General features: G+C 54.4%; 1 protein-coding gene across 13 annotated transcripts in view; it reads left to right on the top strand.

The window, feature by feature from the left end:
- The window catches only part of NCOR2 (nuclear receptor corepressor 2), a 222,099-nt gene that overhangs the window by 146,301 nt on the left and 60,599 nt on the right, over window positions 1-15,199 (top strand). For all 13 annotated transcript variants that reach the window (XM_033075721.1, XM_033075717.1, XM_033075716.1 and 10 more), the window contains 3 exons: window positions 433-611; window positions 3,764-3,818; window positions 5,884-5,982. In XM_033075721.1, the coding sequence (XP_032931612.1) occupies window positions 433-611; window positions 3,764-3,818; window positions 5,884-5,982 (333 nt within the window). The remainder of the gene's footprint in view (window positions 1-432; window positions 612-3,763; window positions 3,819-5,883; window positions 5,983-15,199) is intronic.

Below are 15,199 nucleotides of genomic sequence, written 5' to 3' on the forward strand. Positions count from 1 at the left end.
ATTCCTGTGGAAGGGAAACATGATGTGTCCCTCTGCCCACCCTTTCAGGATTTGCAGAGCTGGCCCACTTCCCTCACAATTGAGGTGGGGGGCTGAACCTCCATGTGGCTTTTGGAGGGGTCAGCATTCCCTGTACCACCACAGCTTTCACTTCTTTCTCCTCATGATCAGGAGCTGTTTCACTTAAGTCACACATTTCCACACAGGATCTTGAAGCCTTTTATTCCAAAACGAAAGATTAATTGTTTCCTGGCTGACAGCGATAGCCTCTTCCAGCGTTTAATTTACAATTACTCTGGCAATAAAGCTGCCTAGTGCTTGCCTTTGAATTCCCCCGTTCCTCTGCCTGTCCTTTTCCTCTCCAACATCTGTCCCCTGCAGTCCCTGCGGGCCCGTGGTGCTGACCAGCTGTTCCCTCTGCTTTCCCCAAAGAACCTGGAGAAGCAGATGCGCCAGCTCGCCGTCATCCCGCCCATGCTCTACGATGCTGACCAGCAGCGCATCAAATTCATCAACATGAACGGCCTCATGGACGACCCCATGAAGGTCTACAAGGACCGGCAGGTGATGAACATGTGGAGTGAGCAGGAGAAGGAGACCTTCCGGGAAAAGTGAGTGCAGCCCCTGGGGAGTGTGGGCAGGATCCGTGCAGGGCTGCAGCTGGAGCCCAGCACAGCAAGGCACGAATTCCCAGAGCTGCTGTGTTACCTTGAACCTGGGCACAGAAACTTCAGGCCTTGCTGTGTGGTTGGGGTGTTCCTGCCCCTTTGCAGGGTGAGAACAGGAATTCTTTCAGCTTTTGCATTCTCTGTTTAAAGGAACCCAACACTCCATACTCATTTCCTTTCAGGATTTTCATGCTGTCCTCTGGGCACTGTCTGTCCAGAGGATTTTTGGGGCTGTCAACATCCAAGCCCCTTATGTAGACCCCCTCAGGCTGCAGCTTCCAGCTGGTGCCTGTCCCTCAGTGCTCCATCCTGCTGTCTGCAGGATTTGCCACCAGCTGCTGTTTCCATGGATGCATTCCCACATCAGCCACGTGCAGGCTCTGGCTGTGGTGCTTCCTCCTGTTTGCAAGCAGTGCTTGAGAGCAGCTTGGCTCTATCAAGTGAGATCACTTGGGGAGTCGCTGGTTCCTTCTCTGGGTACCACTGTGCTGTCAGCTGAGATGTGGGTGCTCAGCTCCAGACTCCCCTGTATCCCACAGCCCAGCAGGGACCCAGGTGTGTTTGCATGGAGGACTGGAGTATCCTTGGTGCCCCCAGTGTGCTGTGAGTGTGAAAACAGAGCTGGAGTTCAGCTTCCAGTGGGCTGAGCTCTGCTGGTGCTCCCTGCTGTGGACTGAGGGACATGGAGGGGCAAGGATGCACCAGGGCCACTTTGTCCTGAGCAGCAGCACCACTTAGTCTGGCCTCTGGACAATCAGGGGATGGCTCCATGGATTGCCAGCAGGCTATGCTGGAATCCTCTCTGTGTCCAGGATCCTCCTCCTCCCCCTGCTCGTCAGGATTCCTGTTTGCAGCTGAAATAATTAATTGCCAAGATGGACCGAAAAAGAACAAAACAAGCAAACCGGCTCCAAGCCTTTGATAGAGGAGAATCCTCGTTGCTAATTAGCCTTAAAATGTGCCACTCCAAACAGCAAGGCTTGCCACAAATGACGCAAAGGCTAATTACTTGGTCTTTAATGGCAGGGCTGTGCCTGGCTAATGGGGCTGGGAGAACCCACACCCAGTGTGTGCATCCTGCAGTGCACACTGGATTCTGTGTCATCACTGTGGGTGATGCAGAGCTCCAGGCAGAAATACAGCAGGGTTTCAGGGCTCTCACAAAGCTCATTTTGAGAGATTGGTGCTCAGGAGCTGTGAGGAGGGTGCAGGCAGTCCTGCCCCAGCTCTCCCCCAGCCTGGCGTGCTGGCAGCCGAGCTGCCTGCTGTGCTGCAGCTCCTGGCCTGGCTTTTTAAGGTGAACTGGAGTTGTGTCATCTGTGATCATGACCTAGAGCTGGCCTCCTCCTGAGACCAGGAAAACCTGGTTCAACCTTTTGTTCAGCCCAGTTGGCAGGGGCTCTTGGAGTAAACAGGCAGGCATTGCAAGGCTGACAAGCTCCAGGTCTGAACTGTTTTAGCTGTCAGAACATAACCACGAGGGAGAACCTGATTTGATTTGCTTCTGGGCAGGATTTCAGGTCTCTGTTGAGAGCCCATTGCTGGCCTACTCCCAGGGAAGCTGTGGTTTGCTGGTGAAGGAGCAGGGTGCTGCTCAGGCATTGAGGCTGTGTTGTGCTGGGCAGTGTGAGAATGCAGCATCCATCTCTCATTATGGGGAGATGGCCTGGCCCATGAAAAAGAGTGGATTGTTATCTGCACTGGCCCTCACAGTGGGTTAGCACCATTGATAACATGGCCTTGAAAATCCTGTCCTGTGGTCACCCCTGGTTTTGTTCTGTGTGCAGAGTGAGGAGCCAGCTCTGGCTCTGTGCCCTCATCCTGGGTTTTCTGAGCAGCCTGTCTGGTTTGCTTTTGTCCTTTTTTTGTCCCTCCTAGCATTTCTGGTTTGTTTTTTGTTCTGGTGACCAGTTGTGGTGACAGGGATCTTGCAGAGCCACCTGAACCATATGGGAGTTCTGCATCAAGAACAGCATCAATGGGGTGACAACACCCATGTCCTGCTGCCATGGCTGGAGTTTGTCAGCTCAGTGCCTTGAATCCAAGTTTGGCATTGGGACAGAGCAGCAAAAGCAGGAGAGAGCTCAGCCAGGGAGAGAGCTCAGCCAGTTGCCCCAGGGGAATCACTGGCAGGGCTGGGGACATGAGCTCCTCACCCACACCACAGCTCTCCCACCTTTTGATCCACTTCCCCAGGGCACAGAGCTGTCAGCTCCTGGGAGCTGGCAGAGCTGCACATGCAGAACGTGGCTCAGCTCCCTGGGGCACAGCCTGTGCTGGTGGCCACCTCTCCTGGCACAAAGTCACCACACCATTGCTTTGGCAGTGCATTGGTTAACTGTGCTGCCAGCAGCAGCTCCTCCTGCCAAAGCCTTGCTGGCCCTCAGTGCTTCCACAGCAGCTAGGCACAGGGATTTGTTAGAGGAGGCATCTCTGCTGGTGGGGACAGTGTACCCTCCTGGGCTGCCAGAGCCAGGGATGAGCTTGCTGACAGCTCCTCCACTTGCTGGGCACGAGGCGGCGTTCGGCGGAGCTGCTGTGCCACCGGGGATCTCTTGAGCAACTCGGCCATGTGGCAGCTCTGAGCTTCCTCCTGGGGTTTGGGTTTCCCTTCCTGTCCTTTGCAGCTGCTCCCAATAGCCCAGCAGGGCTTGGGGTCCTGCCCAGCACCAGGACCACCCATGGCCACGCTGTGGGGTGTGATGGCAATTCCTCACCCTTTCCTTGCCAGATCCTGAGGCTTGGCCAGGTGTGGCTGCCCTCTGTACCTGCCCTGTCCTGCTCTTTGTGCAGGCTAGGGTGGCCATGGGATGGAGCAGGTGATGAGCAGCTCTCTGGCACTGCTGGCCCCTCTTCCCTCTCCCACCCCATGATGAACATTTGCACATCAAAGCTCCCAACCAGCCCAGCCCCACTGGGCTAAATTTAAAATTCCTGTCTCTCTGGGAAGCTGAGCAGCAGGCAAATATTTTTCTCAAAGCCCAGAGTCCCTCTGGGAGCTGGCCTTGCTGCTCTGGGCGTGCAGGGCATGGCAGCCCAGCTGTGAGGGGGTCAGAGCCAGCACCCACAGTAACCCTGTCCCTCTCACCCTGCAGGTTCATGCAGCATCCCAAGAACTTCGGCCTGATCGCGTCCTTTCTGGACAGGAAGGTAAGCCTGCCTGCCTGCCTGGCTGTCAGCTCAGTCGTGCTGCCTCTCCTCCCATCACTGGGCTCTCTGCTGGAGCTGCCAGCAGATGCTGGGCACCTGTGGGTGGTGGTGGCTCCAAGCCCCGGGCACGGTCCAGCCACCCCCGGGCTCCCTGCAGAGACAGGGGCTGAGTCAGCTGCGGGGAGAGAGGAGCTCAGAGAGGTGTGAACACAGCCAGGCTGGCGTGTGGGCGGCACAGCCCACCCTGAGCCGCCTGGAGAGCTGCTTCCAGCATCTCCCGGAGGCATTTTGCACCAGCCAGGCTGTCACACAGGGGGTGGGCACCCAGCTGCCCAGTACAGAGCAGAGGGGTCTCTTTGCTCAGGGAGAGGAAGGGTTTTGAGGGTGGGCTGAGTCTCATTTCATCCAGTGGGTGTCCTGAAAGCACTCACCTCCCCTTGGTGTCTGGGAATAGTTGTTCACAGGAACTGGCTGACCTTTCCCACACCTCGTGTGTTGTGCTGCTTGGACTTTTTGTTTTTGCTGTTGACTGGGGTGATGGAAGAGAGGTTTGAGAAAAAGACCTGATGGAGGAGTGAGTCTTGTCCCATTATGGACAGGCCATGTGAGCAAATCCTGGACAAACCCAGCATGAAAGGACAGCTGTGTCCATCACTTGAATGCTCTCCTGAGCAAGAAACATTTTCTGGTCCTTGTAGTTACTTGCATCCTCTGCCCACTTCATGGAGAGTTTCATACACACAGTGTCCACTGGGGAACCCCTCTGCTCTCAGGGGGTGGCCTGCAGAGGTCACTTCCAGCTTAGATTATTCTCTGATTCCTCATAACTCAGGCTGGGGAAATAATTTATAAGACCTTGACCTTCCTGTCCAAAGCAGCAAGGAAGGCCAGCAGCCACCTCATGCTGCTGCTGTAAGATCCCAGCTCCTCATCCTTTCACACTCGATAAAGCTGAAAGTGGTGGGACTTGGATGGTGCTCACAATCCAGTCTGTGTTCCAAGCTGCAAAATGTCTTCTAATTTTATTTGTACTCGTTTGTAAATCAGGCTGTAATTATGATACAGAACACATCTATTATCCTGTTGGAGAGAGATGCAAAGTATGGCTCAATGTAATGAATTAATAGATTTTTAAATTGCATTATAAAAAAATAGTGATCTTAGCCCTTGGAACAGATGACTGTAAGTTTTTGTGTTCGCGTGTGTGTGTGTGTATAATCAGGGCTAAATTAGAAAGAGATCCAATTAACACTTTAAAAGTTGCAATCTGTTTTTGCAAATGGTTCCACTCCTTGCAGAGGGATGGGGTGAGCGCAGCCCCCAGGCTCCCCCGGGCACACACAGCTGCCCCAGGCTCCTGAGGGCTTGTGGCATGATGGATCTGTGGGATCATTGTTCCCACTGATCCTGTGTGTGAAGGTGCAGCCCAAGGCTGCTGTTCAGGTGCCCTGTTAGCACAGGATTTCTCCCAGCACGGCACACTATGTCCTGCTGGCCATGACTCCTTGTTTTCCTAACGTGATGGAGCTCGTGGAGCCAGCCACTGGAGTTGGGATGGCAGCTCCTGAGCGCTGGAATCTCCGTTTGGCCACAACAAAGTCGCTGGAGCCAGCGAGCTCAGCGAGTGGAAGTAACAGCAGCTGACAGTCGTGTGGCAGGTTGTGCCTCGTGTCACTGCAACACAGGCTGACAGGCAGCTCCTTCTTCTGCCTCTGGTTGCCACGGTCATCTGGGGTCAGCCCTGCTGTGCCTCCAGCACGGGCTGATCTCTGCTCAGCACCCCATCTCCCTCGCCTGCGGGACTGCCCTGCTCTGTGCTTTGAAGGGCTGAGCCTTTTCACCAGCACACCGTGTGTTGTCCCCTTCCTCCAGCTGTCTGGGAAGGGAGGGGGACCTGGGAAGCTCCAGCTGGGAGCCTTGGGGAGGGAGGTGTGGGGAGCTGTGGGGTGCAGGTCTTCAGGAGCAGCAGGAGACCTGGTGATGACGGTTCTGAGCGCTGCTCCTGGAAATCTGTGCCCTTCTGAGGACAGGACCTTCTGTTCCTGACCTGCCTGTGTCATTGCAGACAGTGGCTGACTGTGTCCTCTATTACTACCTGACCAAGAAGAATGAGAATTACAAGAACCTCGTGAGAAGGAATTACCGGCGGCGCGGGAAGAGCCAGGTAAGAGCTGACAATGGAAACTTCATTTCTCTGAGCCCCCCAAATGGTGCTTTTCCCCTTCCTGACATGGACATACTGCTTGCAGGCTGTGAAGGGTTGTGCTTGTGCTCTGTGTAGCTTTTCAGAACTGTTTAATGGCAGTTGGTGTTTGTCCATGCCCATGCCAAGGTCACGGTATCTTTGGAAAAAACAAACAAATCCAAGATGGTTAAAAAAGGGATTGACTGCGGAAAGTAGCATGGGGTTGCCAATGCAGCCTGAGCTCTGTGCAGGAACCAAGTGGGGTCTGTGCCTCTCTCCCCTCTGGAGATGGCAGCTGAGGTGCCAGGGCTCCTGGGGCTGGGTGAGGCTCCTGCTTGGAGCCTGCCCAAGGCTCTTCTGTAGGGGAAGGTGTGGGAGGAAAATGCCTTGGGTGGGAGTGACTTGTGCTGACACCTGAGCAGAAGCATGTAAATCCATCTGAAGTGCCAGAGGGTCTCAGAGATCCCCATGGAGGTCTCCTGTGGGGCTGGCAGATGTGGCACTGAAGCCAGCAGAGCCCTTTAACCCTTTGTTTAAGGGCAGAGCAGATATCAGGGCATCACAAGGAGCCTGGGGGCAGGTGACTGAGTCAACCCTCACCATTACCATGGCTGAGATACAAATCTAGACATCACCTTGGCAGTGTTGCTGCTGATACCATGATACCCTGGAAGAGATAAGTGCTAACCTTTGGGGAAGGTGCCTTATCCCCAGGAATGCTCTCAGCCAGAGGCAGGTCCTGCTGGTGCATCCCCAGGTCCATGAAGTGAGTGATTATTCATTTCACAAGGAGAGTGAGGTAGCCACAAAGGGGACTGTCTTTCCAGATAAACGTGGGGATAAGGATGGAAAAACTGGCCTGGCCTGTGACACCACTGACATCAGCAGATCTTCACGCTGCATGGCCATAAAAAGCAGCACTTGGGCCTAGATCCTGATTGGGAAGCAGATAGGTAGCCTCACTCCAGTTGATTTCTGCAGCATTAAGACATCAGAATAGCTAGCACATGACAAATGTCATGGACAGGGCCCAATTTTCCCTTCTTTTTTTCAGAGACATTAGAGATGGATAAAGCCCTATTAGATTATCCAGTCCCTCTCCCAGCAAACACAGGGTGGTTCCCTCCAGTACATTTTTATAGTGTTTACCATGGTCTGTTTTGTTAGATCACAGCAACTGGAACATGAGGCCACATTTGTTTCTTGTTAGCGCTGGAGACATTTAGCACAGCTCATTCTGGTTTCAATGTTAAATTGAGCAAGTGTGGAGAGTGAGAGGCTTTGCTCTGCATCTGCCCACCTACCCCAGCAGCCACAGACCTGCCCATCCTGCACCCAGCAGGGGCTGTTTGTGTTTGGGGTTTTGAAATGATGCAAAGCATCGCTGCTTGCAGAATTTCCCACGCTGCTTTCCCCACGATCCAGCCTGAGCCGTGGAGACGTGTGCTGCCCTTTGGAGCCTCCTTCAGTGCCAGCCTTTAGAAGCAGGGACTTGCTTCATCGCCTCTAGGACTGTTTTTGCAAGTAGGAATCGCACCAAAGGGAACAATTTGCACCTCCCCTGGAGCAGACCTCAGCCAGAACATGGTTGGTTTTGAAAGAGGAGCCCCTCTGAGTCTGGGAGGAAGCGACACAGTGAATATTTCCCATTACTGTTGGATGCTCAGGTGGAAGGTGGGATGTTCAGACAAGCTTTAAGAGCCAAGGACTGGCTGCATGATTCACAGTAGGAGAGAGGTGCAGAACAGCAGCTGCTGCATTCAGCCTGGAGCAGCTCTCCCACAGAGATCTTGGGGGGTTTTAAAATTCACACTCTGTGCTGTGATGCCTCTAGTATTTGCATCCATTTCCTGCAAGACTGCATGAGAGGAGTGCTGGAAGAGCCTGTGTGCAGGCTTGGGAAGGGCACACTGCTGCTGAGGAGAGACTCGCTTTAGGGTGGCATTTTGAGGTAATAAAGGGACAAATATGTTGTTAAAAATCCTAGCAGAAGCTGGTGGGAGCAGTGAGGCATCTCCTTTGCACCTCTTCATGGGGCTGGGGTCTCCCCTGGGTGTGGATCTGCTTCCACACACCAGGCTGGGTCAGTGTGTGGCTGCACAGACCGTCATGGGAGAGGTCAGATACTGGCAGAGCTGCAGGGATGCTCCTGGTGGCATTTTGCTTAGTGAGTCTTTTCAGAAGCAGCTCAAATTCTGCCTGAGCTGCAGGAGTGCTCATTTGGGAATAACCTGTCCCAGAGGCTCAGCCAGGACTCTGCTTGTTCCCAAGGGATCCTGGATTGTTTGGAACCCTGTACAGGTCCCTGGAGGTCTCTCATTCTGTTTTTTTTTGTTGAGGAGTGGGGACTGTGACTGAGGAGCAGCAGCACTGGGGTGACGTGGCACTGCCAGCTCTGCCCAGTCTCAGCCACCAGAGATGGTGACAGAGGAAGGACAGGGGACACACAGGGATGGGCAGTGTGCAGGGAGGAGACAGAATCACAGACAGCCTTCCTGCAGCACATGGAGGCATGTTCCCACCACTGCCTGTGCTCTGAGCATGAATTTTCCTGCTGGTAAAGGTTCAAGCAATTTAACAGCAAAAGCTGAGCGTAAATTAATTTAGAGGAGGGGAGGAGAGGTTGGTTTTTGTATCAGACAAGAGGAGAGCAGATGAGATCTGATACAAAGAGCATTTCAAGTGGCCCTATGCTGGTTTTTTGCTCCTTTTCTCACTGAGAGGTTGGTGGTCTTATTTGCTGTAGGAGGCTGCAGGGAGCTTGAGAGCGAAGGGGAGATAATTACAGGCAGAAAAAAGCTACTGTGTCAAGACTATCTTTGTGGCCTACTTATTAAAAGTCCATTAAAAAATAAGAATCCCACTGCTCGCTGGCTGATGGTCCCCTGGCAAAGGATATTCCTCATAAAGCTGCTACTTACTGCTAAAAATCTCCTGCCAAGAGCAGGGACTTCACATGATTCCACTTGCAGTTTGTCAGAAAAGGGAGCAGCCGCCCACTCTGAGGCAGGATGCTCCAGCACTCCGCCTCCCATGGCACTGCTCAGTGCAAGGTACCCACATCCAGGGGGTCATGATGCATAATATTGAGGCTCCTGAGAGTAAGATCTTTCTAAAATAATCCTCTGTGTTTGTGTATGAAAAGGCCATACTGCCCTGCAAGGGGGGAGGGATTGATGGGAAGAGAAATAGCTTCCTCTTGTCCTTTCTCACTGAAAAAAAAAAAGAATTTGTGCCATGGTAAAACAGTGTGATCCAATAATGAGTGTACAGTAATAAGCATAAATTTGCATGAGGTTGTAGTGACAAACCCTCGTGTTGATGTGTCCATACAACTCAGGGTCTGTGGCAGTTGCTCTTTAGGGTATTTCAGTATCTCTCTGTGAAACCTCTAAATTCTATAGCAGGGATACCAAAATTGGCCGTGCTTCATTCTTTGGGGAGCTGTTTTTGCTGGGCTGTGGGAGCACAAGTGTTGGGCTGAAACTGGGCTGGAAGGGAAGTGACTCTACTTCAACATAATTATTCAGTTTGGAGTGCGAGATTTTTATTCCAGAGTACATTTGCATTGATTTTGGAGTTACATTGCCCTTGTGGTAGTGCAGCAGCTGCAGCATGCCAGATACGCTTCCTGCCAGTGAATTCCTGGGGGGAAAAGACAAAGTGTCCCACGCACTGCTGGGATGGGCAGGTGGGCGGCCATTCCACCAGGAAAAGCTGTCAGTGTGGTCAGTCTGTCAGTGTGGTCAGTCTGTTGGGATGGTCGGTCTGTCAGTATGGTCAGTGTGTCAGTAGGGTCCCTCTGTCGGGATGGTCCCTCTGTCGGGATGGTCCCTCTGTCGGGATGGTCAGTCTGTCGGGATGGTCAGTCTGTCGGGATGGTCAGTCTGTCGGGATGGTCAGTCTGTCGGGATGGTCAGTCTGTCGGGATGGTCAGTCTGTCAGTATGGTCACTCTGTCGGGATGGTCATTCTGTCGGGATGGTCAGTCTGTGTCTGTCAGGATGGTCGGTGTGTCAGTATGGTCAGTCTGTCAGTTCTTTCAATAGGGTCAGTCTGTCAGTATGGTCAGTCTGTCTGTCAGTATGGTCTGTCTGTCAGTGTGGTCACTCTGTTGGGATGGTCAGTCTGTTGGGAGGGTCTGTCGGGATGGTCAGTCTGTCTGTCAGGATGGTCAGTCTGTCAGCATGGTCAGTCTGTCGGGATGGTCGGTCAGTCTCTCTGTCGGCAGCAGGACCATGGGCGCTGCAGGAGCCGCCTGCCCGCCCTGGGGATGACTCAGAGCGGGATGAAGTCATGGTGGGGAGCATCATGCCAGCCCCTCGGACGCTGTCAGACAGTGCTCACGCATTCCCCGGCCAACGCGTGCGAGTGCCGACACTTTCGAGGACTCGCTCGGTGGCCCCCGGGGCAGTGGAGCCGCCCGGACCCCCCCTCTCCACCGAGAGCGCTGCCAGAGCCGTGCCGGCAGGGTGGGGACCACAGCGTGACCTGGCCAGCACTGTCCCGACAGCCTTTCCCAGGCCCACCCTCTTCCCTGTCCCCTGCCAAAACCCAAATCGAATTATCCGTCCCGCCGTCTGTCCCGCCCTCCCCAAACACAAACCATTCCCCTCACCAGCGTGGATAAACAGCCTCAACCCAGATTTTTATAAACAACCCGCTTACTTTTTTGGCAGAAGCGCCGTCCCAGCAGGATCTGGCCAGGTTTGATATCTCGTGGGTCCTGGAGCATCAGGAAAAGCCTGGCCAGGCAGGTTTCCCTGGCCACCAGCAGCCCTGGCACACTAGCAGGGTTTGGGATTCCAGATGGTGCCTGCCCACGACTCCAGGGCTCCCTGCACCCAGACCCCAGTGCAGGGCACATCTCCTGCCATGCTCCAGCCTTGCCGTGCCAGTGCCTCTCCTCCCTCCCCAGGGATCGGATCCAGAGCTCAGCAAACTGTTCTAACTCTGCAAATTGTGCAAGTGCTCCCACTCCAGTAACCACAGCAGCTAATGAGAGGAATGATACTTGTTTCTGGGAACCATTTGATCTTCATCAGTCCAGGGAGCAGCTCCTCATTAGCGATAAAGGCTTTGACAACTTCTGTTCCAGAGGCAGGGAAATACTTGTCACAAAATCCTGGTTTAATCATGCAGCACATCATACAGACACAGCCCTGGATGTGGCCAGTAAACGTTGTGCCACAAATACCAAGAAATTATTCTGCAGGCACTTAAAGCTGTGCTGACTGGAGTGTTGTATCTAAAAGAGCACTGAAATTATCTGTGGATGAGCAGGGGCGGTCTGTGATGGAGATTGCCTGGTTGGGAATGGTGCCAGGGATGTCAGTACTGGGGCATGGGTTCATCTTCTGCCAGTAGAATGTCACTGCTGGGATATAAAAGGGCTTCAATTTGGCTCATTTTCTGGACAAATCTGCAGTGTGACAGGGCTGCTGATGGCCCAGGAAATCAGGCTGAGGCTGCAGGAGTGATGAGAAGTTGAGCTTGGTCAGACTCTGTGGTCCTGCTCCTGCTCAGGTGTGGTCTCACAGGAAGAAACATCTCAGAGTGGTTGTCCCCTGGGTGCTGAGTGCAGGCTGTTGCTCTTTAAACCGTGATCACCAGGGAAGTTTATGTCAGGATGCTTGTCCAGGAGGTGGAGGAGGTGTGAGACACTTGATGCTCGAGTTGAGATCAGTTCTGTAACCCTCGGCAGCTGTTCTTTCAGTCTGGACTCCCCCAGGTGTGCCCTGTAAGGTCCATCGTGCTGTTCCCCCATCACAAGGGTGCAGCAGCCTTCCCACAGCCCTGCCACCCCTCCGGGCAACACAATCAGGCAAACACAATGGAAACTCGAATTCCTGAAATCCCAGCTGCAGTTTTGGGGGTGATTTAATGAGAACGACATGGCCATATTTGGGAAAAGAATCAGAGGATGCACTGCCACAGGAGGGTGGCTGCTTGGTCCCCAGGTCCCCATGTGGGCTGGTGACAGTGCAGGGACAGGCATCAGCAGGCAGGGACATGCAGCCACTTTGCTCAGGCTGCTGATGGACACTTTGGTCCTCACAAAAGGCTTTTCTGTGCTGCTTGATTGCATTTGAAGGTAGCAATAACAAAACAGTCACTCCAAGTGAGGTGACCCCCCTATTCCAGCTGGCCCCCAGGTTGGGACTGGTGTTTCTGCAGCAGCAGGTGGATGTATCCTGGAAGGAACTGCTCCACCACACCTGTGCCCATGTGAGTATTCCTGGGGCAGGGTTTGGGAGCCAGGCTGGGCATTGCTGATCCCAGCGAGGGACCTGCAGCGTCTTCATTGCAGGACACAGAATCGGTTGGATTTTGGGATGAGTTGTTTCACCTGTTGTTGTGATCCAGGTTTGACTAGAAATGGGTGGGAAATAGGTCATGTCATTGCTAAACTGCTTTCTAAAGCAGGCACAGCTGAAAGTCCCAGAAATCTGCCTCTGCAAGGATGCAGGGCTCGCTCTGCCCCTGGTTGTTCGTGGCGTGTGTGGATGCTGCTCTGCACGCCACAAACTGCTGACCTGGCACCTTCCTCTGCTGGCAGGGCTTGGAGAGGGGTCGGCGTGTGGGCAGGGGGCTGTGAGCAGGGGGGAGCAGGGTAAAGCAAACCACAGGGAAGAGAAAACACGTGTTCCCTGCCTGGGACAGAGCGGGGGCTCATCTCCACTGCTTCCAAACGTTACGCTCTCTTCCCTTCGGGTCATTTTTCCCTTCGCAAGCAATCAAATCACTTTTTAAAAAACTCAGCAGCGACCCAGAAAAGAAACATTTCCTCTTATGGAAAAGCCCTCAGTGGTTCAAGGAAGGATCTGGTGAGCAGGGTCCTGTAAAAATCACTTCAGTGCCTCCTTGGTGTCACAGAGCGAGTGGTGGGAAGGCAGCAGTGCCAGCTGTGCTGGGCTGAGCCACACAGGGCAGTTCCTGTGCCCAGGAGGCTCCCAGTGCTGCCCAAGATGAGCCCACGCTCAGGTGAGTGTACCTGGGCATGTTTATTCTGTGCTCTAGCGGCTGATGCAGGGTCCAGCATCACTCCAGTCCCACTGCCAGCCCCTCTCCTCACCCCTGACATGCTGTGTGTCCCCAGGACCCTGCTTGCTCCAGGAGCAGCAGCCTGGCAGGTGGCACAGGGCTTTCCCATGGCAGGACAGGGCAGCCTGGCTGCAGCTGCCAGCGCTTTGTTCTGTGGTGAGCCATGTCCTGTGGCCTGTGGTGCCCAGGAGCTGTGCTGGTCAGCGTGCACAGGGCCTGTCCACATCTCCTGGGACGCTGGGCACAGCCTTGGTGTTCTCCATCCCTGCCATGTGATGACTCTGTGTTGCAGAGCTGGCTGTTTGCTGGCAGAGGAGCAGCTCGGCTCAGAGCTGTCACAGTTTGAGCTGCACTGAGTGATCCCCATGCTCTCTATCATTCTTATGAAATCTGAGCCTGGCCCTTTGATTTTTTTTTTTTTTTTTTTTTACTTGCTTCCACAGCCAACAGCATCAACCCCAGCCCTGGGACACAAGCAATAAAAGCCGAGTTGCCGGCAGACATTCCTCTTCCTGCCCTTGTTGTTTTGGCAGCGGCTTGTTTTGTTTTGTGGTTTCTCCCAGGAGTGGAGGGTGCCGTGTGCGGCCGTGAGAAGCCAGGCTGGGTGGTGGTGGGTGGCAGCAGGGCCTGAGGCATTCCAGACCACTGGAGCTGCCCTGGGAGCTGCACCTCAGGAGGTGGTAGGGACATATGGGGAGCAGTGGCTGTGCAGTATCAAACCTCAGAGGTGGGTGCTTCTGCCTCTGCCGTGGCTTTGGCAAGGAAGTTTGTTCCATGGGCACACTTTGGGTGCCTGTGGCTAACAGGGAGGTTGGTGCTGAGGGTGCTCTGTGGCCAAGTCCCTGCCCTGGCTCTCACTGGTGTGACCTGCCAGAGGAAGAGCTTGAAAGCAGGTGGAAAGACAGATGTAGGTGGCAGAGGGGATGCTCCTGAGCTGCAGCTGCATGGTGCCAGCCCTGTTCCTGGCAAAGATGCTCTGGGGCTGGGGAGGGGAGGTAAGAGCCAAGTACCGAGTGCTGCTGGCTGCACTGCATGGAACATCCTGCCCTGTGGTGCCAGTTCTGGACCCTGTGGGATGTTCAGGGTGATGCCAGCAGGCACCTGTGTGTGCCCACGGCCATGGCAGCCATGCTGGGGCTTCTGGAGGAGTAGAAAAGCAAAGCCCAGGCGTTCCTGGCCAGCGCAGCGTTGGCCTTTTGTCTTCAGCTTATCTCGAGCTGGTTTTAATTTGCAACTGCCTGATTGCGTGCAGTGACCTTGGCCTGAGCCTGCTCTGCAGCTGAGTGCCCCGGAGAACATCATAAATGCCATTGATCTGAAGTCACACGCTGGAGAAGTGAAGAGCTGGTGCCCTGCAAGTGGGAGAGGCGGCACAGCCGAGTGGGTGCTCCCAGCTGCCAGAGGGTCTGGGGCTCGCACGGGTGGGATGCAGCTCCCTCCAAAGTCCCTGTCAAGGCAGACTCTGGTGTGACATGCTGGGAGAGGGTTGGCACACGTCCCTGTGCTGCCGCAGTGAGGCTGTGGCAAGGGTGCAGAGCCACCTTTAAACAGAAACACAGAGCTCTCTGCCTGCAGTAGCTGGGAACGAGCTTGAGTGGCACCAAAACCGTGTGCCTTGCAGCTCAGCCTGGCATGCACAGCTCCCTCTGCACCACGGTGCACAGCCTTGCTCCCTCCTGACGGAAGGAACAAACAGGAGCTGGTGCTTCCATCTCCTGTGAGAGAGCCCAGGGCACTGGAATGATTGCAGGGGAGGTGATGCATCTGCTGGCAACCAAATGGCATCCCCCGTGCAGCCAATCTGGCCTTGAAATCTGGTGTGGGAGAGAGGAGATGCCAGCCCAGTGGCACTTGGGCTCGGGGACAGGCTCTCTGTCAGTGCCACTAGATATCCAGCAGCAAGTGGTGTAGTTGGGGTGGCAGGAGCTGGTAGTTGTGGTTTAGGAACTGGACTGCCAGGGATGAGCTCATCCCTGCTGGCAAAAGTGGTGTTTTGGTGCATGTTTTGAGGGTGCTGTGGCACAAGGAGTGAGGGGGGTGTTAGGGGAGGGTGTGGGTGCCTCAGTTGCAAGGTGCACGGTCCAGTGGTTAACGCTGGGATGTCCTGTGGCCAGCAAGGGATGTCCCCTGTTCCTGGTCCCCTGCCACAGCCT

Source organism: Catharus ustulatus, chromosome 18, assembly GCF_009819885.2.
Source record: "Catharus ustulatus isolate bCatUst1 chromosome 18, bCatUst1.pri.v2, whole genome shotgun sequence".
NCBI classification, from domain to species: domain Eukaryota; kingdom Metazoa; phylum Chordata; class Aves; order Passeriformes; family Turdidae; genus Catharus; species Catharus ustulatus.